Source organism: Drosophila suzukii, chromosome 2R, assembly GCF_043229965.1.
Source record: "Drosophila suzukii chromosome 2R, CBGP_Dsuzu_IsoJpt1.0, whole genome shotgun sequence".
Lineage (NCBI taxonomy): Eukaryota > Metazoa > Arthropoda > Insecta > Diptera > Drosophilidae > Drosophila > Drosophila suzukii.
In genome coordinates, this window is record NC_092081.1 from 3,736,912 (window position 1) to 3,764,205 (window position 27,294).

Consider the following 27,294-nt stretch of genomic DNA (forward strand, 5'->3'; position numbering starts at 1 on the left):
AAACCCCAGGGCTGCACGAGTGAAAGGGTTGCCAGCCCGCTTGCAGCTCGGTTTTCCGTTACAGTGATAAATCTTAAAATTTTCGTTTTGAAATGGACTTTATTTGTGTATAATACAGATTGGTCGGCTTAACAACGCTAGTCAAAATTGAAACGCCTCTTGCCATCAAACCGATAGCCATAGGCAGCTGCATTTTTTGTGTCCACCAGCGCTGGGTTCCGGTGCTTGAAGAAGCTGCCATGTCCGTGGGCAGGACGTGAGGCGCTGTTGGGGATGCCGTCCACTTCCCGCGGATAGAAGGCCTCGAAATTGCCCTCAGGCGGCAGGCAGCACTCGGCTATCTTGGGATCATTTGGATCATAGGCGGCCACAGTGTCGTATCCAAAGAGGACGGCCAATGCGAGTACAAACACCGTCTTGAGCAATATTGTAATTAAACTCATTATCTTACAATTACACTCACACGCGGACAGGGAACTTTTACTTTTTGCTGGCCGAACCCGTTTAAGACTGACTCTGCGGGCCCGTGGCTTTTGTGAACTGAAGTGATTTTGACCATGTCGATGGCTCATATACATACATATGTACAGCTATTTGTTCGAATCGAAATATTTGAAAATCAGCTGACTCTTTGCGCGACACTCTGGCATCTCTGAACAAAAATAAAAGCCGGCAAGCTTGATTTCCATTCCTTTCCTCCAGTTTTGCGGTACAGACACAAAAGATTTTTCTTATTATTTCATCCTTAGAACTTTGTAGATAGGCATATTTTATTCAGATATCACTGCTATCCATTACTTTTCGGCATGGATTCACCTAAAAGAGGGACTGCGTTCCTAGATAAAGCTGCATTGTGCGGTGAGTTCCTACCATTTATTTAAAAACTTCATATTAACATACGACGTACATTGTACGTACATATGTATGTAAATGCGGATCCCCGAGGGACTTCTTAGAACGATAAATATTAAAAAAAAAAACAGAAAGCGATAAGAAACATATAATCAGTATTGAATCACCCTGCTTTATAAATGAGCTAATCAGGGGTACCACAGAGCACCTATGTAAATCTTTATCCTAAGTTTCTTATTTGCATATTTATAAATTTTACATGACAGCGCTGAAGTTATTTCTGTGACTCCCCTGATAAATATGTATTCTGGTCCAGAATTCTGGATTAATTAAAAGTTGGAAGTAATAGGGGAGTGTATGGTAAAATGGCGAGCAGGGTAAGGTGATGAACTATTTAAATCTCATATGGTACGTCAAGTTAAAAATTCAAAATAATTGTTGTTTCTCTTGTTGTGCCGAAAATGCATTTGAAATAATTTTATAAACAATTCACGTAGGGTACCCTGACGATACCCAATTGGTTGACATTATATCGTTATTTCTTTCTTCAGAAAAAGCTGCAGACGATAACTATAAAATTAATTATTTCTTGTTGATTTTTGAGAACTTGAAATTGCGTACAGTTCAAATTGTAGTTCATTGTACATTTTCAATATTGAAGAAAATTAAATATTTTTCACATCTGCATAGAGTTTTAGTGTGTGTTTATAAGAAGGAAGCCCAAGAATCTGCATGCTTAATCGCAACATTCTACGTGTTACAGGTTACGAGATATCAGCGTTCATATGGACAGACGGACATGGATAGGTCGACTCGGCTAGTGATCCTGATTAAGAATATATAAATAGTCTACACACGACCGCTTTTTTTTGATTTTACCAACTAACTAAGGGGCCGTCCATATACCACGTGGACAAATTTTAAGCACTTTTTGACCCCCCCTTTTCCCCTTGTGAACAATCGTGGATTTTTAACTAACCCGCCCCCGCCCTCCTATTTTTGTCCACGTGGACTTTTTTATTAAAAATTTTTTTTTTCTTATTAAAAATGATATCTATAGAGATTTTTAAAAATGGTAAATAAATAGAAATTGTTCATGACAGCGCTGAAGTGATTTCTGTGACTCCCCTGATAAATATGTATTCTGGTCCAGAATTCTGGATTAATTAAAAGTTGGAAGTAATAGGGGAGTGTATGGTAAAGTGGCGAGCAGGGTAAGGTGATGAACTATTTAAATCTCATATGGTACGTCAAGTTAAAAATTCAAAATAATTGTTGTTTCTCTTGTTGTGCCGAAAATGTATTTGCAATAATTTTATAAACAATTCACGTAGGGTATCGTGACAAACAAAGATTGTTTTTGATTATTGATTGATTATGTGTTGACAATATATCGTTATTTCTTTCTTCAGAAAAAGCTGCAGACGATAACTATAAAATTAATTATTTCTTGTTGATTTTTGAGAACTTGAAATTGAACAACTTAATTTGTTCAATTTGAACCCAAAACTGAAGTGTACATCTTATTTACGTACAGCGTACAGTTGTAGTTCATTGTACATTTTTAACCTTGAAAAAAATTAAATATTTTTCACATCTGCATAGAGTTTTAGTGTGTATTTACATGTAAGAAGGAAGCCCAAGAATCTGCATGCTTAATCGCAACATTCTACGTCTTACAGTTTACGAGATGTAAGCGTTCATATGGACAGACCGACATGGATAGGTCGACTCGGCTAGTGATCCTGATTAAGAATATATTCATAGTCTACACACGACCCCTTTTTTTTTGATTTTACCAACTTACTAACTGCAAAGTCCGGACTCGAAGATCCGCACGTTTGTAGAAAAAAGTTCGAAAGAGCTAGGGAAGAAATCGTATATTCTCTTTTGTCAGGGCCGTTTTTAAGTTTTTTGTTTATAACTTATAAAGTTCAAGTTGAAATTTCTTGCTGACAATACTCTCTAAAATCTTATGCTCTGTTCATTTATTCCAAAAACAAGATATTAGGGGACTTTTCAAATGCCTTTATTGTGAGTTTGTCTCAAAAAGTTTTACAGTCCTAAAAAATTTATATGGTGTTAAACAGCTGAATGTAAGAAACTAGTCTTATCACTTTTTATTTCCCAGAGTAGTTTAACGAGAAAACAGCTATAAAAACCCAAATTTTAATGAGAAAAATGTAGAAAGTGTCTTTATTATTTCATCAAGTGGATATCGACACTTTTGTATGTTGAAGGTTTTGTACCTCGTTAAGAGGTGTTTTCATTTGACGAGTTAAATTTGTACTACAACTCCATATCAAAAGTTTGTAAATTTTTTTTCGCACTCTGTATATATGTATGTATATTTTTTGTATATTATTTTGTTTCATTGAATTCTAATAAATCCAAAACCCACAGTTTCTATGATGTTTATGTCTGTTTCAGTACCGATTAACAATGACCGCTTCCCACCGATTGCATTGCCAGCACCTCCTCCAAGAAATGGATCCCAGGCTGAGGATTCGGCTGCAGAAGCTGTACAGCCGCACTTGTTGGAATCTGGAACGATTACCCATGATCTAATTGTAAAAAGCATTATCTTTGATGATCAAACTATTCGAAAGGGCTTTGTGCGCAAAGTCTTTGGAATCCTCATGGTAAGTTGTACATCTTACATCCAGTTTGACATTGTATCAGTTTTATTCTTGCAGGTCCAACTACTGTTCACGTGTGCAGTGATGGCTACATTTGTTTACCACGGGCCCACCAAGCAGTTTGTGCGGGAGAATTTCGTTGTCTTTTTTTTGGCCATGATCGTTAACATTATCGTCTTGATAATGATCGTCTGTCTGGAGAGCGTGCGACGAAAGCACCCAGTAAATCTGATTTGTCTGGCCATCTTTACCTTCACCATGTCGCTGCTCCTGGGAGCCGCATCGAGCCTAATGGATTCCAATGTTGTCCTCTCGGCGGTGGCAATTACTACGGTGCTGGTCACAGCACTCTGCATCTACGCTGTGCAAACTAAATACGATTACACCGCTGCGGGCGGGGTAGCTATAACCTTTGTGATGATCCTTCTTGTCCTTTCAGTGTGTAGTTTCTCGATGCCCGGATTCGTGGATAGCTTGCCAATTTCTTGCTTGTGTGCCGTAATAGGATGCTTCTTCCTGATCTACGACATGCAGTCCATAGTCGGCGGAAACCGTGCGGAACAGTTGGATCCCGAGGAATATGTATTCGCAGCTCTCACTCTGTACGTCGATGTGGTCCGCATATTTATTTATGTTCTTCGGATCGTACAGAAATTTGTTTAGTGTGGCTAATGACAGTCACGCTGAAAGTAATGCATTTGTTTGTACTCCCTTACCTCTACAAGATATAACCAGCTTCAGCTTTACAAAAATGTGAAAAAGTGCCATTTACAATTGAAGGGCTACATATAAACTCATATATAATAGCAGGTTCAATTTATTGCCAATTACAGAGTCAGAATAAGAACGGTTTCATTTGGTATTGGTAATTCAGAATTTTATTAACTTACTTTTTTGGCTCGTCTTGTTCTAGGATAGATACAATACATTTATATTTATATACTGTATATGTTTGTCTATGCGTGAGTAACTATAAAATACAATCACAAAATGTATGCCATTTGATGTTCTTATGTATTTACAGTTGGGGCAGTTAACTAAAGAAGGGGTTTTACAATTATTGATGCGCGCAGCAAGTACATGGAAACATTCACACAGATATTCATGTAGATTTTCGGTAAATAAGTAACTAGGGCTTGACTAAATTGTTATAAGTATTGATAAACTGCACATCCTAACGCTACGCTAAACTACTGTGCTCTGGTCTGTTCACTTCTGATCTTGTCTTGGACACCAAATCGTCTGTCAATCTCTGCTTGATAGGGAATCGCCCCCGAGCGTTATCTAATTCATATTAAGGATTCTCTGTTACGCCGTATCTCCTATTAATCTTGGGTTGTTCCGCCGGCTCCTGAGTGTGTCTGTGTGTGTCTGTAGAAAATGTTGTATCAAATGCTTTGGCCATGCCCACGTTCACTTCTTATTTCAGATCTCCCTGCTCAGTCGTCCGTAAACGGATGGTCGGATGTCTCGCTGCTGTTGCGCCGCCTGCTCTCCAGAATCCGTGTCGCCTGCTCTAGCGTCTCCTTGTAGAAAATGTTGCGTGGACTGTCGCTGGGCAGCGAGTACTCAGTGTTGTCCATTTGCGAGGTAAGACCCAAAACAATGTTGAAGGCGGACGCATCGTACCCGTGGCACCCGGAATATCGGTACAGAGGCTTCTTGTTGAACTTGCAACCATTTGATTGGGCACCTGCAAAAATACAAATGCATTAATATAATTAATAGAGTGTTTTTTTCGGAGGGTAGGTATATAAATTAAGATGAACCTTTATAAGCCAAAATTCAATATTCTTGCTTTTATGGTTTTACCAGCGACGGTTCAAGCGTATAATTTGTAATTATAACAAATGAAACATTTCTTTCGTTCCACCGAATTTAAAATAATAGGGAACTATCTTTAACTTAGGAACTCCTTATTACTTACAAGGAAGAACGCTATAGTCGAGTACCTCGACTATCAGATACCAGTTACTCAATACTCTCAAATGGAGATATGCAACCAGCAAAGCCACCTACCCGCGGTAGACAGATTTAAGCGTTGTGGGCGTTAGAGTGGGCGTGACAAATTTTTTTTGGGTCAATGGATAGTTATTGATAAGAACACTACATTTCAGTTAAATTTTTTTTAGATTGGGCGTGACACTCTGCTGAAACAAACTTGCGCTGCATAAGAAGCTTAGGAATCTGCATGCCAAATCCCAATAGCCTAGTCTAGATCGACTCGGCTAGTGATCTTGATCAAGAATATATACTTTGTGGGGACGTAAACGCTTCCTTCTGCCTGTTACATACTTTCCGACAAATTTAGTATACCCTTTTACTCTACGAGTAACGGGTATAAAAATGCCACTTACATAAACCGCCCCAACTGTGTCATTTAACATTTCTCTTCAGTAAGGTTTGTCATTCCATTATGGAAGGATATACAATCCAACGAGTCTAAATTATTTAAATTTACTACCGAACTTCTTTCTCAACCGTTAGGCATCCTTATGACGTCGTTGTGGCGAATTTTTGCGAAAAGATTTTGGCCTACATCCTTACAAGATCAAATTGACGAAAGAACTTAAGCAGCTACGATTGGAGAACTTCTTATAAATATCGATATGAAATTGCAGCAGTATCGGCCGATTTATGCTTAAAAACCATCGTCATTTGCTGCTATGACTTCTGCAATCGTGCCCGTGGTAGCCATGCAACAGAAATCGAGATTCATAGATAATGTACTTGCACAGAAATAAAGATTTTCATTGATGTTCCAAACCGTTCTGATTTTTAAAAGCATTTTAGCGCTCCTATTGAAAAACCTGTTATATCTACATTACCCTTTTGCTCTCTTTAGCTGAGTAACGTGTGCCCCGACTACAGCGTTCTTCCTTGCTTTTATGTATGGTGTGGGGTGTTTATGGAAATGGAGTATACCAAATTAGATAAACTATTAACTGGAAAACGGGGCTTATCAAATACAGAAATATAATTGGGCATTAGGCAGCAGTATCTCCTCAGTTGAGTGGTGAAATGGACACCATATTGATGGTGGAAAAATCGGAAATCCCGGGAATTGCTATACAATGTGAACTTTTGCTGCCCAATGGACATTTGCAAAGGAACTTTGAATTCGACATTACAAACATTGGACTCCGACGTCGTCTGGTGCGCCGTTTCTATGGAATACTAATCGTACGTTTTCCGCTATCTATTTTCGAATCGAACAACTTCATTTTACTTATTATAAAATGCTGATTGCAGCTGCAGCTGGTATTTACCTTGCCCTGTCTGGAGTTGATGTTAAAATATCCCTTGCCTTACAATTATATAATGTCCATAGCCATGTTTTTAACTATGTTCTTGTATACGTGCTTCTACGTTTGGCGGGAGTGGAGGAGATTCGGTCCTTTTAACTACTTGGTACTTTTCTTAACCACATGCATCGGGTCCTTTAATAGGAGTGTATATCTACTTAATTTGGTGCAATCACATTGGGTGAGTCAAAATTTGTGAATTAATCAACATTACACGTCGGATTGTATGTGAAAACATTTTTCTTAAATCCAATTTAAGTTTGAAATTTAATGAAAAACATGAAAGGAAGCTAGCTCCGGCAAACCGATGTTTCTATACCATTCCAGGTCGATCCCGTGGAAGCGTTGTGTGTTCAGAGCTTTTCGATTTTTCGAAAGCTTAAAACTAATTACAGAAACATTAAGATAATGTTCCATTTTAATTAACTACCGTTTATGTTTACTGAAAACGGAATATAACGGACTTTGTGTTATTTTGACATTATTATCCGATCTTTCCTATGGCAGCTATATGATAAAGTCGTCTGATTTTGTTAATATTTTATTCAAAGTCCTTAAATGTTCAAAAAATGATTTTGCCAAGATAAAAAAATATTTTTTTATCACTATGGGAGCTGTAGGATATACATAGTTGTCCGATCCGGCTCGTTCCCACTTATATAATACCTGCAATAGAATTAAGAAATTTGGGAAAGTTTCATCCCGATAGCTATAAAAATGGGAGTCTAGTTTGCGTAGAAACGGACAGACGGACGGACATGGCTAGATCGACTCGTCTAGTGATGCTGATCAAGAATATATATATGGGGTCAGAAATGTCTCCTTCACTGCGTTGCAAACTTCTGACTGAAATCATAATAACCTCTGCAAGGGTATAATGATATATTTTAATATTGATTTTAATGTTTGAAGAAGATCATTATTTTATTACTACTGAGCTCATATTGAAATATATTGCCTAAAAAATACAGAGCTTTAAGTTTGAATTTATAACCGTTCGTATTGCAGGTCTATGTCTATCCCGTCATCCTAATCGTAGAGATCTTAGCCCTAATGCTATACTCCGCCCAGGAGCGCTTTCGGTTCACCCAGATTCGAGGGATTTCCATAATCTGTATCATCTTTGGGTTATTTCTGCTGCTGGCCTACCGACTGAACCGCGTGGTAGAGGTCTTCTTGGGAATGGCCTGCACTGTGGAGGCGTGGTACGTCATATACGACACCCACTTCATGCTGTGCGGTGGACATGGCTACAATATTGGACCCCAGGAGTATGTTTTTGCCGCCTGCAACATTCACTGCGATTTGCCCAAGGGGGTTTGGCGTTTGATGAAGATGCTCTTCTTCAACCAAATCATGGATGCCATACGCATGTTCCGCGAATGCTTTAGGACCGAAGTTTGCTAAGAGAACCCCCCAGTAGGCTTTGAAATACAAAATTTATTGTTCGATTTTATTTCGGCTGTCAAAATTTTGTAATAAAACCAGTCTATCACTTTCTGAACCATGCCAACATTTTTCCAAGCCATATCCAAGTCAACGCTACATCCCACGGTCAGGGATAAGCATAAAATGTTCCTGGGGCATGCTTGTCCGTTTTTCAGCAGTGCTGGCAAAATCTCTAGGGCAGAGAATCATTACAGCCTCCTTAGGATTAATAATGAGAGATCGGAAATGCCTCTGACTAAACGAATGGAACAACTCCAAAAGAGCATGTTTTCAAGTGGAGTTAAATCATGTAATGCGGAAATCGAGATGCCCAAGTGGAAACGATTCAAGCATCACATCAAGAAGCTTAAGCAGATGTACCAGCCGCCTCAAGACCAGCAGTTAAAAACTAGCAAGTCAAAAAGAAAGCTTCCCCGAGTAAGAGAACAACATTTCTTTGAGCAAACGGAAATGTCCAACAATAAAGTTATTGAAATAAATCAGATTAAAAGGCAAAGAATCACATTCAAGCCCCAAAAGAATCTACCCGAGCCTTTGGCAAGGCCTATTAATTCAAATCCAAATAGTCCAGGATTTTGTCACATTCTTAATCGACTGCTTAGTAGATTTGTGTTTAGAAAAAACAAAGCAAAAATGCAAACAAAATATATGAAATCTAACGATAAAGCAAACAAATTATATAAAAGGCGCAACACTCACACATCTCAACTCAAATCTCATCTCAAATCTTTACAAAACCATAGATTATCTGTTGTAGAAACAGAAAAGAAGCTAACAGAACTGTGGCCAGCTCTAGTAGAGCTGGGCGAGTTGAAAGGTCCAAAGAACCCATCAAAGCTAAGCAAGAATATGCAGTATACGATTTTAAAGAAATTATCTCGAACTGCCTTAAATTTGCCCACGGATTATAGAGATCTTTTAAAGAACAGGTCTGCAAAAAGGACATTAAAACACGGGATAAATTATTTTTCTGAACCATCTAAAACATCGTCAATAAAAATAAAAAATCTCAAAAAACAGTCCTCTCTGAACCAGCGATTTGATTTTAAACTGGGTGAAAGCCTTAAAATTCATGACTACGGGTTTAAGTATCTGAAGGAGCGGGCCTCGAAACTAGGTGCATCCAGTATAACAAATATGCTTAAAAAACAGCTAATAGATTCTACTTCACCACGGGATGCGGAAGCTATTTCCAGCAAAAAGGTCTTTCGAACTATGGACACGAGTTTAAGACGTTCAACTAGACAAACTGCGGCGAACATGTTCCTTAACATACACAGATCCTACGAAAGAAAAATTTCTTCTAAGGCAGAACTTGTACAGCAACTTCATCGCTTGGATAGTTTAAGTCATGAGGAGCCTAACAGCTTTGAGCATTCTGAGGAAACTATATCGCCGTTAAGTTCAGACTTGTCGGAGCAGTTAAATAGAACATTTAAGTCGATTAAGAGAATTAATCAATCTAAGGCGAATGCTGTACTCACGATTTCTGACATCAACAATTCGGCTCAAGAACTCTTGACTTTCGATGATTATGAAGTTGTTCACGTTCCTTTGAATAAAAGGAAACGGCAACCTGTCAAACTGTTTAAGAAAAAACGACCTAAGAGGTGTAACAGAATTCATGTACCCCAGGCTGATGCAGTTACTCAAACTGAATGCGAATGTGAAATTTGCAATTTGCTGCAAAAATACAAGGCAGAAAAAATACCACCATTGGTGAAGGAAATGGCAAACAAACAAGACTTCTTGGCGCAGCGACAATACTATATGGAAAATGTAAAGCATAGGAACTTTAAGGTGTCTAAAAATGTGGAAAAAAGCAAAAACTTACTGGGCTCTGTAATAAAATCCCCCCAAGACGATTATTATACAAAAACCAGAAATTTTTGTACAAGCACTTCGGAAAATTATCGGCAACTAGGAACACCGTTTGGTATCGAAAACTCCAAACCACAAATATTTAAAGCTTACAAGAAACCCGATGTGACGAAAAATTTGTTACGATGCTATAAAACCCTTTTCGAAGCTGAACAGCGGACAACTGAAATATTTACTGATGTCTTTTATCCGAAAGAAAATATTTGTCGAGCATGAAGATACATTTTCAGTTTGCATTTGCTGTTAATGAAGTGGTGATAAGGTCTGTTGCTCTTTGGCACGAGTTTAGTTGGTTTTGCCACTGTCAATCAATGAAAAAAGGAGAAATGCGCGGCCATCGGTTACTAACTATATCGTCAAGAACATATAAAAAAGCATATTCATTTTATTGAACTAATTGTCAATGAACTGTGTGTTCATTTCATATGAAGTCACGGAAACGAACACAGAGTTCATTTCAACGAAATTCAAGGGAATGAAGCCAGAATTATGTGATGTTGGTTCATCTACAATATATGTAATAAACAAACACAGGAAAAGTGAAAAATGGCCGGTTGAATAAAAATGAATTGTTCGATCTAAAAAGGCACTGTTACGTTTGCTATCAATCCAAATTCAAATGGTAATTACATAATTTTCCCTGATGTGAGTGCCATCAACGGAATGCCGTGCAAATGACGGTCATTAGTACACCAGACCCAAAGGAGAGATTGGGGTGGTGGCACGAATGTAGGTTTGATTGATTTATATTGGGGAAAGAACAGGGCACATTCCTAATGACAGTTTTCCATAACCCAAATTCGCCCCAACTGCCGACTCACCGATTGGATCGATGCACTCGAGGGTCAGACAACACTTTAGCCAGGGCAGCATGATCTTCTCGGTAACCAGGGGATTGTCCGAGAAAAATACCGCGTCCAGGTCGACCATCCGCAGGAAGTTGAAGTCCTCAGCTTTCGACTCGAAGTAGTCGAACATTTTGGGATGCGTCAGCGAGGACACCGCCGTTGGCGTGTTCCAGCCAAGGACTCCCGCGGACCGGACCCCAGCGGTCTTTACTCCGGGGTTCATCACGCTACTCTGCAGCTTGTGCAGCTGGGCGGAGCCGCCTCGCACCCTCATGTAGTTTTCCAGGAAGAGAACCGACCGGGCACGCATCAGACCGTCCTTGATCACGATGGGCCGGTACGCGTGCGTCCGCTGATCACTGACGAAGGAGGGGAACTCCGACAGGTCATAGGTGATCACCGAGCACCGGCTGTTGTTGCAGTAGGCGCCCAAGTCCCGCAGCTGCTCCTCTGACACACCCAAGTCGTAGATGAGGAGGTATTCGCTGGGAAGCTTCGCTGCAATGTTCTGGGCCAGTAGGATGGCCGATGCAGCCTGACCCTCCAGCACATACGTGACGATGGTGAAGTTGATCTTTGTTCCGTTGTACGGTGTGGTGATCCGTTTGCGCTGGCCCCGTTGCTCTCGATCTCCCTGCTGGCCATCAAAGGTGACGGCATCCTGGGGACGCCGTAGTCCTCGTAGCTCGCTGAGCTCTTGTTCCGCTTTGGTAGCCGGCGCTGGAAAATCTGTTTTTGGCAGGTGCTGGCCTGGTAACCCAATGACGGCCCCATTCTGCTGATCCTGCTGTTGCTGTTGGCCTGAGGCATCCTTTGGCGAGGTGAAGCCCAGAAGTATCAAATACTTTGGGTCTATTTCAAGTTTTTTGCGTTCCAAACCAACGCGGAGGTTCTCCTGCAAGAATTAAATAGAAAATTAGTGTTTAAATAGGGTTTTCCAAATTAATAATTCATATAATAGCAGACTGCGGTTAACTTAATATGGCCACAATCCTTGTGCCCAAAAGCCAAGCTCGGTGAGTGAAATTTGCCCCGTCATGGGAGCAATTCCGAGGCGACACATATTAGTTGGCCCGGCGGAAACACACATGTGAGAAATCTTTCCATTACGGCCCTCAAGCACGCTCCCTTCCCGCAGAAACCAACTCATACAAATACCCCAACCCAAAACACAAACACCGCCACACAATGGAACCTTCTCGTGCCGATGCCAAATTTGTGTCTACTATTTGTTTTGAATGCGGCCAGAGGAGAGCGTGCCGCATGCTCTGGCTCCTGGCGCTGCTCCTTCTCCAGCCACAAGATGGTGTCAGGTGTGCCCCACTACGGGCAGGTGAAAGGCCCTAAGAGGAAAACAACTGAAATTAACCTGCGGCAAAAGGCGAAGGCTAGGCGTCGCCAAACCCAAATCGCATGACAACCTTGCTCGACCGATGGCAACCACTACTTCTAAGTTACACTTAAAGCAAAAAGTATTGCCCTAAATCTATTCATTACCTTTTTAAGCATCTTATTTTCCGGCATTGAGTTAAAAAAATTATTTAAAAATAGTAGCTTCAAAAAAAAACCATTGTTATAATGAAGCTTTAAATTGGAAAGCCATCATATAAATTTGGAATACGGATATCACCAATGAAACTAATTTAACCCAAAGCTCCTACAACTTTAATGGGCAATCTATAAGAGCTTCTTTTATGATATCATACTAGCAAAGATAAACAAAATATCAGGTTTATAAAAACCCATAATTAGTTGATCATGGAAAATCAAGTAATCAATTTATTGTAAAGTAAATTGACCCAAAACTAAAATGTAAATGCGGTTTTTATAATGAGTTTACATAGAAGCTAAACCAAGCAGGAACATAATATATAAGCTTTATGAAAAGTGCTGATCTATTTTGTTTTATAGTTTAACATTAGGATGAGAAAAGTGGCTGTGCTTTTTTTCTTTCTGAACTTTGTTAGCAAAAATCGAAAGATACTAGTTGTAGATTACGGTTGCTAGCTATGGGTATAGACGTCTTTATGTCGCAACTGAAAGCGATCAGCTTCAGGGCCTTTTGGCCCAAGGACATTCGAATCAATCAACTCTGCCCCTGTGACATTGCGCTTACACAACGAGTTTATTGATTTTGTGCCAATCGGTTTTGTGCACTCTGCAGCGAAATAAAGCCACGGGGGGATGTTCATTTTTCCGTTTTCATTTTCCGCAGCTTTTCCCTTGGGGTAGGAATCGATTTCAATGTCAGGAGCCGTGTGAAGTTGAAGGGGGAAATTCAGTTAACACCTCCGAACAGAGAAATACACAGTACAACAAATATACGAAACAACGCCTTATACCACTTATACACCCCCTATCAACCAAACCAATTAAGATGGAGGATATATCGCATGAGGAACAGTCCCTGATCTGGGAAGCCTTCCGCATCTTTGACAAGGAGAACGAGGGCGCCATCACCTCTAAGGAGATGGCGGTGGTGATTCGCGCCCTTGGTCGCCAGCCCAACGACACGGAGGTTCAGTCCATGATCAATGAGGTTGACTCGGATGGTAATGGCTCCATCGCGGGTCGTGAGTTCTGTAACATTATCGTTCGCAAGATGCGTGACACGGGCCAGGAGCAGGAGCTGCGCGAGGCTTTCCGCATTTTCGACAAGGAGAACAACGGCTATATTACCACCACCGAGCTAAAAAATGTTTTCTCGGCGTTGGGCGTTAAGCTTGGCGACGACGAGTTGGAGGAAATGATACGCGAGTACGATTTGGATCAGGACAATCACATCAATTACGAGGAGTTTGTTAACATGATGACAACGCGATAGCCTCTCTCTTTTAAGGTGAGTCCATTAAAAAGTCCCAAATTGTCTTATAGTTTCCCTCTTTTCTCCTGTAGGCAACAGAAGAACCTTTCAAACCACCTTAGATCTATTTGTCAATATATATTTTTGGTTTGTTATTTAGGAACTGACACTAAAACGAAAAGAAACGTAAAACAACGTTCCAATACTAAAAAAAAAACACTTTATTTTGGCCAGCATGAGCAGTTTGACCGATGCCCAGATAGAAGAGATCCGGGAAGCTTTCCACCTGTATGACACGGAAAGGTCAGGATTTGTGACCATCAGGCAGCTCGGAGGAGTTATGCGGGCCCTTGGCGAGATCCTTACCGAAGCGGAGATATATAACCTGGCCAATGAAACTGATTTGGACTTTGGTGGCCAAGTACAATTCAAGGACTTCCTATATGTTATGTCTAAGCGGCTGGAGGAGCAAAACAGTCTTGTGTCCTTAAAGCAGGCTTTTAAGATCTTCGATCGCAACGAAGTGAACAGTTTTACGATTTTGGATATTAGAGCGGTGATGACCAATCTGGGCGAAAAGATGTCTGACAGTGATCTGCAAGAGATGTTCCAGGACATTGATATGGATAAAGATGGAAAGATATCCTTTAATGAGTTTGTTGCTGCCATGCGAAGCTGAATGAGAAATTCCAAATTGAAAGCATTAAATAAACACGAACCCCTTCTAAAAAAAAGACACCCTAGTAGCGTTTTTCTTGTCTCGGCGCCACTAGGAATTCCCACCGAATTCCTTTGGGTCAGTCGGGGCAGCGCCAGAAAGTCGGCTGTAAAACCTTGTCCCAAGAATTCGGATTGTGTGTGTCCATGTGACTGGGCGCGTGACTCCGAAATGGGCAAAATGGTCGCATGTGCCTAATGGTCGCCGGGGAGTGCCAGGATATTCGAAAGGGTGACGGCGATGAGGAAAAGCAATCATAAAAACGAGCTACGCTGATTACGATGCCAATTTAAATATTTGACCGCGACCGCACTCCGTGTTTACTTTTTCTCTGGCGAAGTTGATCATAAAATGTTGACTCATTCAGCAACTTAGTAGTCACATCTTGCTTTTAAAATATTGTAAAATTAATAATAACATGGGAAATTCCTATATGCATTGTTATTAAGTTCATCAAAAGTTTAATATAAACACATGGATCTGACTGTTTAAATCTCTAGAGCCTGCACTCGTAATACCAATTTTTTGTTAAACTTTCCAAGATACCGCTTTTTTTCGGACGTATTTATGTGGTTTGTGGCAACATTTTTCTAGGGCAATCGATAGGTATATATAAAACCACTACACTTTTTTTTACAACTTTTATCACAATCACAGCGTTCACACGGACAGTTTGACATGGTTAGATCAACTCGGCTGGTGATTCTGATCAAGGTTCTTTAAATATTGAGGGGTCGGAAACGCATCCTTCTACCTGTTACATACTTTTCCCCTGATACAATATGTTTTTTACAGCTCGAATAATACACACACTTTTTTTTAACTTGATGAATATCTTTCGCTGCGCCGTTCAGAGTTTTTTCTTGGTAAAATTAGTATAACATTGAAAAGTTGTAGTTTTGATAGTTATTTAACTATAGACAATAGTTACTCTTACCTAAACTCTTTACATATTTAAGATTTGTGATTTTACATTTCCACATTATTACTAGCGGTCTGTGTAAGTCCTTAGATACTTCTATATTTTACTATCACGAGAATCAACGCTGAAGGCTGTCATACATACGGGCTGGCCGCAATTTCTTGCAACCGAACATTGTTTTTTATTTAGTTAGAAAACGAAATTATAGCGTTCTTTCTTGTTTTTATCCACTTGAGTATACTTTGTCCGCAGACGATCTTGCAGAGGTCCGCGAAACATTCACCTTTTGTGATCCACAATAGACTAGAAGAATCAGTCCAGTAGATTTGGGAACTGTGATGCGCGCTCTCGGCCAAAACCACAGAGTCTGAAGTTTACAGGTATTCCAAAAGACTTGAAGGTGATTTTTTTGCTACATTTTAATGAATTGATGACTCAAATCTATAAATTTATGGAACATACTAAGCATTTAAAGGAAGCATACAACGTTTTCGATTACGATAAAGATGGATTTTAACTAATAATTAAAAAGTAATTACAACAACTTTAAGGTTATGTTCTAATTTAATTTACTACCGTATATGTTTACCGAAAACGAAGTATAACGGTATAATTACCCGATCGTTGCTTTGGTAGCTAATGATGAAGTCGTATGACTTAATTTGAATTTTATTCAAAATTCTGAAATGTTAAAACAATGATATTCCGAAAAGAAGATGTTAATATGTCAAAAAACACCAAAGTTATACTTTTTATACAAATTAAAAAATATATTTTTTGATCATTCCTATGGGAGCTATAGGATATAGTTGTTCGATGCGGCTTGTTCCGACTTATATACTACCTGCAATGGGAAAGTTTTTTCCCGATAGGTATAAAAATGAGAGACTAGTTTACGTAGAAACGGACAGACGGAAGGACAGATGACTAGATCGACTCGTCTAGTGGTCCTGATCAAGAAAATATATACTTTATGGGGTCGGAAACGTCTCCTTCACTGCGTTGCAAACTTCTAACTGAAACCATGAAACCCTCTGCAAGGGTATTAAAAAAAAATATTTCAGTACGTTAAAATAATTTAGAAATTTTTGAGATTTATAGTAAATGAGCCAAATAAGAGTACTTGGCAGATATGTATTTTCAATCCACCCATACACACCATTCCTTAAGGGTAATCCCTAAACTGTTATTTTGCAAAATTGTTGAAATTGTTGCCATGACCATGGCATTATTTTAATGAAATATCTGACAATTTAAAAGTTTAGGTAATATCTTAAGTGCACGAGATCTCGCAGTTTTTACAGACAAATTATAGTCTGATAACTATCGACAACAATAACGGGTTAAAGAAGGCTTTGAACTTAGTTTATTATAACAATTCGGAATGGCATTTGAAAATATGAGACATATAACATTAACATTTTAAAGCTAAAACCTACACTATACACCAAAAGATATAAAAACTGTACAATAAAAAATAAATACACAAATATAATTAAAAAACATGGAAGACACAAAAGAGGAGGAAACAACTATTCGTTCTCTGACTGAGGACCAGGCCACAGAAATTTGCGAAACATTCGCGCTTTATGAAACCCATACACCTGGAATGATTAGTCAAAATGATCTCGGCGATGTGATGTACCAACTGGGAATAATTCGCACTGAATCGGAGATCAACTGTATGTTTCAGGAATTTGAATATGAGTTAAACGAGGGGGTCACGGTAGCGCAGTTCCTCCATGTTATGACCAAAGTCTACCAGCAGCTGTACGACAAGGATTCCCTGAAGGCAGCTTTCGACGCGATCGATGAGACTAAAAATGCCTCAATTCACGGCAGCGATCTGCGCCACTTTGCCCTGTCCATGGGTATGAAGTTCACAGATCTGGAGTTCGATGAAATGTTTAAACAGGTCGACTTTGATGGCGATGGTAAAATTGGCTGGACAGATTTTGTAAAAGCTGTTACAAAGCCCTGAATTGGTTATATAAGAATATGAGTAAAAGACACGTAAAACTCTTATCATCTTGCCTTATAAGTTTGGTTGGAATATATTACTTTTCTTTTTTGTTGCAGGCTTTTCAAGATGTGCGACAGCATTAAATAGTTTTTCTACTCGTAAGGTAAAATGGAATAACTTATTCGTCGGAAAGTATGTAACTGGTAGAAGGAACCGTATGCGAGTGAAATCAGTTATCTTGTCGCTAAGAATTTTGATTACATGGCAGTTTAAATAAAACTTATTTTTCGAGAGTAAAAATAAGAAATTTAAAATATCTAAAAATTACATCGTTCAGCGACAAGATAATTCTTTTTTTATAAGTAGCAAAGAAAAAGGGTTCGGGATTTAAATTTTCCTGGAATTGTGTCCACCGCAAACACCATTCCGAGATAATCGCGTTTTAAAATATAAGTTTGTTGCTTAGATAGCCTGAGGTTGTAAGCTATAATGATCTCTTCAGTACTTAAGGTCCAAACAATATGTAAGAATATTTAACATATCGAGCTAAATGTAAATACATGGTAATATTTACACTGGTCGGCATTAGTATTTTGACAAACAAAAGTTAAATATACTCATAATTTGAACTTACTTCATGTAAACTTTTGGCATCAATGGAAAGGTAATTTAAATGCCGTTTGAATGATACAATACATTTCTTAACCCATTCAGTATTTATTGAAAATTACAAATTTGTGTAAATCTACTTTTAAATGTATTTTTTAAACTTTTTTCCTCGACTTGGAAACTTAAATCTTTTGATGCAAACAAAAATAATAGTAACTGCAAATTGAATTTTTCTTATATTTTTTATGATTTTTTGAAAATCTGTAGAAACAGGCATTTGAGCCCTGTTTTTCTTTTTTTCATACACATTTTTTCCGACATTGTCACCTTTAAAAAATCATAACAAATATAAACAAAATGATTTTTGAAATATTTTTTTTGCAGTTACTATTATTTTTGTTTGAAGAAACTTTTTGCATCAACAAATTTAAGATTTCAAGTCGAGGAAAAAAGTTTAAAAAGTAGATGTTTACACAAATTTGTCCTTTTCAATAAGTACTGAATGGGTTAAGAAATGTATTGTATCATTCGAACGGCGTTTAAATTACCTTTCCATTGATGCCAAAGTTTATTTTAGAACCCTTTATAGAGAACTGAGCGATGTCTCGTTTACTTCATCGTCTATTTTCTCTCCACATAAAGGCCATCTTTTTTCAACCCCCGCATTCATGTTAATCAAAGTTCGAGAGGTCAGTCGGTTCAGTCGGTTCATCGCTTGTCAGCAATATTTTCCTAGCGCCCTACATGGATAATTTAAATAGATTATCGTCCAACTGCAGCTTAATTGTATTATTCAGCATGTGAGTGGGTGGCGGTGCGACATTGAAGCAATGGCTGTCAAAGCTATATGGCAATCAATAGCGCTCGTTTAGATACTTCGCACACAGGTAAATATGAAATATAGGTAATCGCTGTGCAAACGCATTGATAAAGCTCGCGACCATCGGGGCAATTTAAGTCATTGATTAGTCCATCCATTAAGAGTTGACACAAATTGTCACAAATAGGGCAGCGTTAATATTTCATAAAATTCGGAATACCCTAGTATAATGTTATAATTGGATTATTAATTTTCGAACTACTTTGTTGTTTGAATTTTAAAGCAGTTCTGTCTGCCCCACAGTTTTAAAGTCCACTTAAAGTCGTAGTTTGTTTAATCCCACATGTTTATTTCCCACGAAACAAGCACTTAACTGTATGAAAAGTGTGGGGTGACTTTCGAGCCATATTTATACATTTGTATGTATAAGCCATAATTAATAGAATGAATTTACTTTGGTAAGTACAAATTTTTTTTGTCTTTCAGAGGGGCCCTATAAAGTATATGTATTCTTGCTCAGCATCACTAGACGAGTCGGTTTAACCATATCCGTTTCTACACAAACTAGTCTCTCAGTTTTAAAGGTGTCGGCAAGAAACTTTCCCAACCATAACATATAGCTCCAATAGGAAGGGTCGGAAAAATATTGGATACAAATTTTACCTTAGTTGTTTTTTTTATCAAGTTATTTTTAACTCTGGGTATATCTTTTTACGGTTTCTGTTATATGATTTTAATGGCATGATATAGATTTCGGCTTGCCGAAGCTAGCTTCCTTCCTATTGTTTATAGTGTTATCACGTTTTTCCACTAACGTAGATATTCCCTTGACTTATCAATTTACCATTTGGGATGGGGTCACTATTTTTTTCGGTCAAATTACCAGTGTCACGTGTTGAAAAAAGATACAAAACATTCATATTTCTAGTTGTGCAGTACCTATAGAAATAAAGTTTGCTTGATTAATGAACACTCCATCTTTATAGACAACTAAATGTTTCTAAGACACTTGGGGGAAACAGTCGGCATGCATCATGTGTTTGCAGTTGCACACTCAATCACTTTAATTGTAAGTCTATATGCTTGCTTACATCAGTGGAAATCGAATTGGACACATAAGCGTAATTCGAGTTAGATATATATATGTAGGTATCGGTACTAGGGCAAACCAGTTTAGTGAAAATTCATTGTAAATTACTCACGGAACAAAATATTATATAGATATTGTTGCAATTGCAAAAACGGGTTTATAACAAAAAATAATTCAAATGCGTACAACTCCCGTTCAATATATTCCGATTTTTAGAAAATAATTTTGATCCCTATCAAAACAGTGGTATTATTCATTAGTGCTTCCGTTATCTTTGTTTGTCATGATTCCGAAATTGTACTTTTCTGGTTATCTGACTTAGATAACAACTAGTTGTAAACTTAAAAGACAAGACTCTTTTTTACGGTTCCATTAAATCGATTTGCTTTTATATGCTTACGTGATAAGAAAACCGCCCAAAACGAAGCTCCACCTTTGGTTATTTTACTAACCAATGTAAAATGATGAATTATAACCATCTGGCTACATAATTTAAAGAAATCCCATAGCAGCGGAAGTCTCTGTGCTGTGGTTAACCGCAGTCCCCTCGAGTTACCCAATAACTCAACGGGCTTGCAACCTGACTCCGGCCGGAATCTAATTAGTGTAAACAGTAAACGCTTTGGCATGCGAAACCCAAACAGAACCACCACTGGCCACGGCTTTTCGTTTGCCACCACGGCCAAAAGTGTTCTGAAATGAACCTGAACCTGGTCAACATCCGCCCTTTCTTCTCTTCCTCCTCCAGACACTTGTGTGAGTGATGCTGATGACTTTCGGTTCGCTGCCGGCCTGTTTGTCTTGGCCAAATGTGCCAGACTGCCTGGCGTATCTAGCTTTCGGCCCGCCCAGCCAGCAGGACGTGCTTCAATTTGGCTAAAAGCATAAAGTGAGTGGAAAATAAGCTACATGTGTGGGCGGGGCAGGGGCGGAGCACAGTTCAAGGCCAAGTTCGATGCCAAAAGCCAGACGCTGCCAAAAGCAATTGCCAAAAAAATGTCGTGGATATAGGGCCGTCCATCAACATTAGACAATCTGCTGATAGTGGAAACTATGAATCATACATGTGACCCGCACCATAAATCAATTAGGTTCGCATTTGTTTTTCCCGAGCTCCACCCTAGTGATAAGTTTAAGCGCGTCGAATCTAAGGAACCCAAAAACAAGTGCACTGTGGTTTCGGTTTTCCCTATTTATATGTGAGTTTCAACACGCCAGCGCCAGATACGAACAGATAATTATTATTTAATACCCTTATCTAAGCCATTCGGCACAATGTGGGGCGCGGAGTGTCCGTATCAGTGGTCGGCGCCGGCACTTAGACCCCCGAAAATGTGAGTCAGCTCACCTGAAACTCTTTGAACTGCTGGTGCGTCTGGACGACGATGTTCTTGAATGAGTCGTTCGGCTCGCCGGCTGGTCCGAATGCGATGAATATGATCGTGGCTATTATCACTCCGATCAGTAGCAGGATCAGGTGTTTCGTGCGCATGGCCGCTAAAATTGACTTCGATTTCGCCTTGTAGCCAATTTTGCGGGCAAATATGCGCTTCAGGGTGAGTGAGGCCTCCAGTCTGATGGCTTTCTGGCTTCCCTTTTAGCCAGGTGGCAAAATTGGTATAGTCCGCCGATGCTTACATTAAATCATCATTAATCTCGCTAGGTTCTAGCTTGCAACGCAATTTCGTTATTGAGCATTTATTTATTTAATTTGTCTTCTTCATTATGACTGCAGTTTCCCGTTGTCGACATTATTTTGCGACCTGGTAATGAAAAACGATAGCAAGCATCGGTGAATTTGTTGGATTCTTCCGTGATATTGAAATGTTTTTGGCATAGGCTTGGGTGTTTAAAATACCCAAATAAATACAGATTTGTTGTGCACGCTCCCAGATTGTGTAAATAAACTATTATTGATATATTTGTGAGGTATTCTAAACAAATTTATTTTATTTACGTTTTGCTACAATTGCTTTAGGGCAAGAGAAAATTTATTTTTTGTTTATCTAAAGTTTTCATTGTTATAAAGGTACAAATCTGAAGCTCTAACTAAAGATGTATCGGTTTATAATACGGCTTAAACTGTTTATTTGCTTTAGTGGGCTGTTTTTTTAGGATCTGGTAAATTGATGTGAAATGAGTAATCATTTTAAGGTTTAAGTCAAGCAGAAACGTATTTTAATAATAATATTAAACATCAACAAGTTTACATTATTTTATGTTTTCAGAAGTGAGTGTGTTCTGTTGATTTGTAAACAGAAAAAATAAATTTAAAATAAAGTTAAAGATTTTTGTATTGCATATTTCTTTTTATACTTTTAAAGATAGCTTCATCCGAAAATATCTGATTTTGACCACTTCTGAAAGACAGTTCAGATCGTACGCAAATTGCCCCAGAAACTCTATTATCCCTGATCTGGGGTGCGGGTGACTGCATTTGTTAACACCCTCAAAGCCAAAGCCGCGTGGTCGCCTTGGTGGGGTTAATTTCTTGGCGCCGGGCCAAAAAGCAAGATGACGAGTGCAAGGTGAGGGCAATATAGCGATAAATACAGATGTATGGTGCTACATACAGACATGTGTATATTACAGCGGCGATGTGACAATGATGTGCAATGTGCGTCGACTTACGCTGTTTATGCGGCGCTAAACAAGGGGCAGCGGCTATTTACAGTTGCTTTTGTTGTTCGCCGCCTGCAGTTGTTGTTGCTGGGGGATGTTGGGGTGGCGAAGTGAAGAAGGCCGAGAAATTACCGGCGCAGCCTCCATTAAACTTTTCTGATAAGCCCACCCGACACACACACGGCCACAAACGACTTGTTGTTGGCCCAATACTTTTACATAATTTACAGTTTCTGCGGCTTGCGAATTTTACTTTCAGTTTCGCTCTCGCAACGGTAAATAATATATGCGAATCACGACGGGCGGCGCGGCGAGCAAACAAAACACTTGAATTCGCAGTTCAGTGGGCTACTAGAGCGCTTGTTGTTGTTACTGATGGACTGCGCTGTGAATTTGTCATTCAACTGCTGCCGAAAGTGCATCTGCCAGCGGCGACTCAGTTCACAGGCCAAGAATTCGAAATATGAAAAAACTACAACTGCACTAGAAACGGAAACGCCGTGCGCGCTTGGGCTTGCTGAAAGTTTTTTTATGCAAATTCGATGGGCCATAGAGGTGGGGGAACATCGACGGAAACATCGATGTTTCAGGGCGGCTATCGATATCATCAGTATTATCCGCTGTTTCAGGACGGGGTCTCCGCTGTGACAGGAGGGTGTCTTTGCTAACGGCCAATGTACTATGGATAAATAGACCTACTTGTTGTCACAAACATGAAAATGTACACGTCTAAATTAAAAGACACCGATTTAAAAAATTTGTTAGGTTGTTTAAGATTACTGATAATTTCGGTTTCAGATTATTTTAAATTTTGATTGAGAGCGTTCTAAATTGGTCAGGCCAAATAAATAAAACAACAAATTGATAAGCATTGAGCGTGAAAAACTTGATATCATTACATCGATACCTTATAGTTTTTTAATCGACTAATCGAATGGTTGTAAGCTCCACTAACTGAAATATAATTGATGTAATGTTGTGATGTACATTTTATCTTTTTTCATTATACCTTTTTAAGAAATGTTGTATACAAAAGAAAAACTGGATAAAAGCTTGGCGTTGCTGAAAAAGTATGAGTGGTTGCTGGATGCTTATGTTCTGGTTAGAGCTTACAATATATGTATAAGAGTTAAACAAAACAGCGATATTTAAAGGACTTCTTTCTGGACGACCATTGGAGTAAGCTTCCTGAAAACTGGCAGCAGCACTTGGAAAACATTCCCTTGGAAAACCTAGGAGATCTGCTCCAAAACGAGGACCATGATCTGCAGCTGAACTGGCCAGTGGATCTACTGGACTTGCGACAGGAGCTGCGCAACCTCTGCATCGGCCGTGCACCCAAGAAACAACTCGATGTTGGTAAAATCCCTTCGGTTTCTGAACAAGAATCACCACCATATATGTACATATGTAAATATCTTACCCGATATAGAACTCGTTTCCCTGCACACTCCTGGAGCATCCCAAACTGAAGCACATGTTCCTGAAGCGGGTGAAGCCAAAGAAGCAGCACGAGGTCGCCCGGATGGCAGAGGTTTGTGCTCTTAGTCATCGACAGACACCTGTTGATTTTATCGTGGACTTCGGAGCCGGTGTGGGTCACCTGGCACGCATTCTGGGCTATGGATACGGACTGCAAGTCTGCTGCTTTGAAATGCAACACGATCTCAACCAGCAGGCGGGGGAAATCGATCTGAAACTGGAGTCCATGGCAGCGAAGCATCTGTCGCAGGCCGAAACCAGGCACTTCCGGCGACCAGTGCATCTCACACAGCGATTGGAAAGCAGCACGGAGCCAGCTCAGTTCCTCTCCAGCATCCGGGAGGCGCTGCAGCTGGAAGACGACAAGTTCCGCTTCGGAATCATCGGCCTGCATCCGTGTGGCAACCTGGGACCCACATTGATGCGCATGTTCCTCGGATGCCCGCAGGCTAGGTTCCTCAATTTTGTGGGCTGTTGCTACCAGAAAATGACCACCCAACCCACGCATCCCAGGGAGCAAGTACATGGCTACCCGCTGAGCAGATTTCTCAGCAACAAACCAGGATGCCATCTCAGTTACGAAGCCCGCGAGATCTCCTGCCACGCCATGGAGGTGTATACCGATCGTCTCAGTGCTGGGGACTATGAGCACCTCCGGATACACTCTCTGCGGGCCGCCGCCGAGCGAATCATTGTCCAGCAGTTTCCAGACCTCCGGCACTGTGCTCTGCGGAATGTAAAGCATTCACACGGCATGACGTTCCACCAGTAAGTTAATCCTATTCCCAAGACATCGATAGCCAGCATGTTGCTCAGATATTTCCAGAAAGCCGTGCAGGGAACTCGATTTGAAGCTCTGGACAGCCGGATTCTGAGTAACGAGCAGTTAGAAACAGACCTGGCCAACTGGCAGCGGATAGTTTCCTTTTACACACTTCGATTAATTATGGCTCCACTGGTGGAGAGCATTATTCTCTATGATCGCTGCCTGTTTCTAATGGAAAACGGTATAGTTTAAGTTTAGCAGAGTACAATCAAGAATTAAGAACCTCCTTCTTGCAGACTGCCAAGTGAAGATAGAGGCCATATTCGATCCCCGCCTCTCACCTAGAAACCACATCACCAGGGCCGTGAAACTCTAACTCGGATAGGGTAGAATTACCCTAATCTGACGACCATAAATCCCGCAGAAGTGACATGCCGCCTGATTCTTATCGTTAAGTGGCTTTGTGGTTACACTTTATGTTGTCTTTATATGAGTTTATTTTTATATAGATAAAGATAATATCGTGTCGCCGATAAAAAATGCACTTAGAGTTTGTCTAGATCGTTGTACGTAAAACAAGCTGGCAAATCCAGGGTCTTCACTTGTAGTAGCCCTTCTCGGCCGCCGCCTCGACGATGGCACGAATGGCGGTGAAAGCTTCGCTGGCGGTGGGCTGGATCTCGACTGCGGGCAGGATGAAGAGGTCCTGGCTATCCGGAGGACCGCGCAGTTCGAAGGTGTACGCGATCGGGATACCCGCCTCGGAATGCGCCCAGTCCATGCTGCCGCCACTCGACGGATATATGGTTTCATACAGACTGCCACTCACGTAATCCCTGCCGCTCTCCGCCTTGATCGCCGCCGATGCCTTCTTGCCGAACTCCTGCAGATCGTCGTAGTTGGACACCCGCTCCTTGGTGTAACCATACGGGAACATCAGCATTTGGGAGTAGGAGTGCAGCGCAATGTACGTCTTGATCTGCTCCTTACCCGCATTTGCGCGTATGAACTCAATCAGGCGCTGGGTCTCCAGCTCGCTACCAGCAGAGGGTCCTGCAAAATCGTAGCGGGTGGGATCGCTGCTGGAGCCCGTTGAGTTCCAGTGGTCCGGGTAGTTCCTATTGAGATCCACCCCACGGCAGGTGCCGAACAACTGACGATTCTTGCGCCACATTCGATCGTGCTCGAATGTGTACTTGTAGCCATCGGGATTGACACAGGGGAAGACGAACCAGTTGTAGTCCTGGGCCAGTTTCTGCACCTTCGGATCCTGGGAGGTCAGCAGCTGGTTGATGATGTAAGTGGCCGCGGCTGGAGCAATCCACTCCCTGGCATGGATTCCACTCTCAATGAAGATGGCCTTGTTACTGGGACTGCTGCTCAGCTTGACGCCCTTGATGGCATTGCCCTGAGTGCTGGTGCCCATGTCCAGTACGGTCACGCGCTGAGGATACTTCTCGGCCATTTTATCCAGCCACTCGTAGATGGTCTTCAGGTGGAAGAAGTGCTGCCAGTCAAACTTAGAGGCATCAATGCTCTCCGGCTGAACCTCGCCCAGATTACGGTCGATCTTCTCCTGGAAATTGTAGGTCTAAAAGGGGGTTTCCTCGTTTAGTAAATACATATGTACATAGGTACCAAATCAATTTGTTGTTGATTTATTTATAGCAACTCACCAGAACCCGGTGCTTAACTTTGTAGGTCTTGAGCAGATCGGCGATATCAGCCACGCGATGCGCTGCCACCAGAATGGACAACTTCTGGCCAATCTCGCGGGCATGGCCGATGAAGGTGAGGCTGTCGCTCTGCTCCTCCAGCTTCTGGAACAGTTCGATCTGCTCCTCGTTCTCGAACTCCACGTTGTAGATGCGGTAGTTGTCGTAGCGGGCCTGGTCCGGAGGAGCTACGCCGCAGCCGGAGGCCGTCGCCACCGGACACGTTCCACTTTCCAGTTTAGTAGTGCTCGCTGCCATCGTCAGTATCAGAATGACTAACCATTGCGCTCCGATCCGCGACGTTAGCATATTTATAAAAATGTTTTCTATTTTTCCACTTTGTTTTGTTTGCCAGAGAGAGAGAGAATCGAACCGCAGAGAGGTAGTCGCTATCAGCGGAATGGAAAGGAAGAGGGCGGCTTGCGGGCAGGGCGTGAAAACCAGAAGTTCCACCACAGCTGTTGGCTAATCCAGGGTTTCCAACGACCATATTTTGCACACACATATGGTGGCCATAAAACGTTTCCGCGAAAAGTAACCCATTTTCATATTTTACAAGGTGTGTCAGTCAGGTAATTTTCTTAAATTGCTTTACGATTGCAAATTATGGAAATGTATCAAATTACTTTAGTTTTATTTGGACTGTATCCCTATGGACCTTTAATTGAATCAAACTTAACATAGGTACTTAATTTATATAAGATAATAGTTAAATTTATAATAGTTTGAAGATTACTCAAACTGGTTTTCAACATTATTTTAATTAAATTTTACATTAAAAGGGTTTTCTGCAAAATTATACAATTTTTT

At 40.4% G+C, this 27,294-nt stretch overlaps 9 protein-coding genes across 12 annotated transcripts; 6 read left to right on the plus strand and 3 right to left on the minus strand.

Annotated features, from left to right (window-relative positions):
• Positions 1-79: 79 nt before the first annotated feature.
• LOC108019606 (uncharacterized) lies at positions 80-554 on the minus strand. The gene has a single exon (XM_017087484.4). The coding sequence runs from the start codon at positions 441-443 to the stop codon at positions 138-140; it is 306 nt and encodes a 101-aa protein (XP_016942973.2). The 5' UTR covers positions 444-554; the 3' UTR covers positions 80-137.
• Positions 555-677: 123 nt separating this feature from the next.
• LOC108019841 (protein lifeguard 1) lies at positions 678-4,491 on the plus strand. 2 transcript variants are annotated; one of them, XM_017087873.4, is made up of 3 exons: positions 678-858; positions 3,256-3,494; positions 3,549-4,491. In XM_017087873.4, the coding sequence occupies exons 1-3, from the start codon at positions 807-809 to the stop codon at positions 4,152-4,154; spliced, it is 897 nt and encodes a 298-aa protein (XP_016943362.3). In that variant the 5' UTR covers positions 678-806; the 3' UTR covers positions 4,155-4,491. The 2 variants fall into 2 exon arrangements, with proteins under 2 accessions (XP_016943362.3, XP_016943363.3); XM_017087874.4 differs by having other exon boundaries at positions 3,283-3,494.
• LOC108019840 (uncharacterized) lies at positions 4,342-23,060 on the minus strand. The gene is made up of 4 exons (XM_017087872.4): positions 22,531-23,060; positions 21,248-21,662; positions 10,948-11,869; positions 4,342-5,184 (listed from the first exon to the last, which is right to left on the minus strand). Exons 2-4 carry the CDS (start codon positions 21,389-21,391, stop codon positions 4,931-4,933), a joined length of 1,320 nt encoding a protein of 439 aa, XP_016943361.1. The 5' UTR covers positions 21,392-21,662; positions 22,531-23,060; the 3' UTR covers positions 4,342-4,930.
• On the plus strand, positions 5,959-8,205 carry LOC108019845 (protein lifeguard 2). The gene is made up of 3 exons (XM_017087879.4): positions 5,959-6,674; positions 6,744-6,977; positions 7,805-8,205. The coding sequence occupies exons 1-3, from the start codon at positions 6,513-6,515 to the stop codon at positions 8,201-8,203; spliced, it is 795 nt and encodes a 264-aa protein (XP_016943368.3). The 5' UTR covers positions 5,959-6,512; the 3' UTR covers positions 8,204-8,205.
• Positions 8,303-10,770, plus strand: LOC136116517 (uncharacterized). The gene has a single exon (XM_070994942.1). The coding sequence runs from the start codon at positions 8,303-8,305 to the stop codon at positions 10,340-10,342; it is 2,040 nt and encodes a 679-aa protein (XP_070851043.1). The 3' UTR covers positions 10,343-10,770.
• On the plus strand, positions 13,227-14,008 carry azot (ahuizotl). Its single transcript, XM_017087878.4, has 2 exons — positions 13,227-13,813; positions 13,870-14,008. Exon 1 carries the CDS (start codon positions 13,352-13,354, stop codon positions 13,796-13,798), a length of 447 nt encoding a protein of 148 aa, XP_016943367.1. The 5' UTR covers positions 13,227-13,351; the 3' UTR covers positions 13,799-13,813; positions 13,870-14,008.
• On the plus strand, positions 14,013-14,510 carry LOC108019843 (uncharacterized). The gene has a single exon (XM_017087876.4). The coding sequence runs from the start codon at positions 14,013-14,015 to the stop codon at positions 14,454-14,456; it is 444 nt and encodes a 147-aa protein (XP_016943365.1). The 3' UTR covers positions 14,457-14,510.
• Positions 23,061-23,481: 421 nt separating the features above from the next.
• On the plus strand, positions 23,482-25,313 carry LOC108019912 (methyltransferase-like protein 25B). Of its 3 annotated transcripts, none has more exons than XR_010653575.2 (5): positions 23,482-23,622; positions 23,676-23,876; positions 23,954-24,771; positions 24,830-25,010; positions 25,066-25,313. XR_010653575.2 is itself a non-coding variant. In XM_017088013.4 (5 exons), exons 1-5 carry the CDS (start codon positions 23,542-23,544, stop codon positions 25,143-25,145), a joined length of 1,371 nt encoding a protein of 456 aa, XP_016943502.3. In that variant the 5' UTR covers positions 23,482-23,541; the 3' UTR covers positions 25,146-25,313. The 3 variants fall into 3 exon arrangements, 2 of the variants coding, with proteins under 2 accessions (XP_016943502.3, XP_016943504.3); XM_017088013.4 differs by having other exon boundaries at positions 24,820-25,010; XM_017088015.4 differs by lacking the exon at positions 23,482-23,622 and having other exon boundaries at positions 23,739-23,880; positions 24,820-25,010.
• Positions 25,243-26,864, minus strand: LOC108019564 (zinc carboxypeptidase). The gene is made up of 2 exons (XM_017087402.4): positions 26,446-26,864; positions 25,243-26,360 (listed from the first exon to the last, which is right to left on the minus strand). The coding sequence occupies exons 1-2, from the start codon at positions 26,791-26,793 to the stop codon at positions 25,368-25,370; spliced, it is 1,341 nt and encodes a 446-aa protein (XP_016942891.3). The 5' UTR covers positions 26,794-26,864; the 3' UTR covers positions 25,243-25,367.
• Positions 26,865-27,294: the final 430 nt, after the last annotated feature.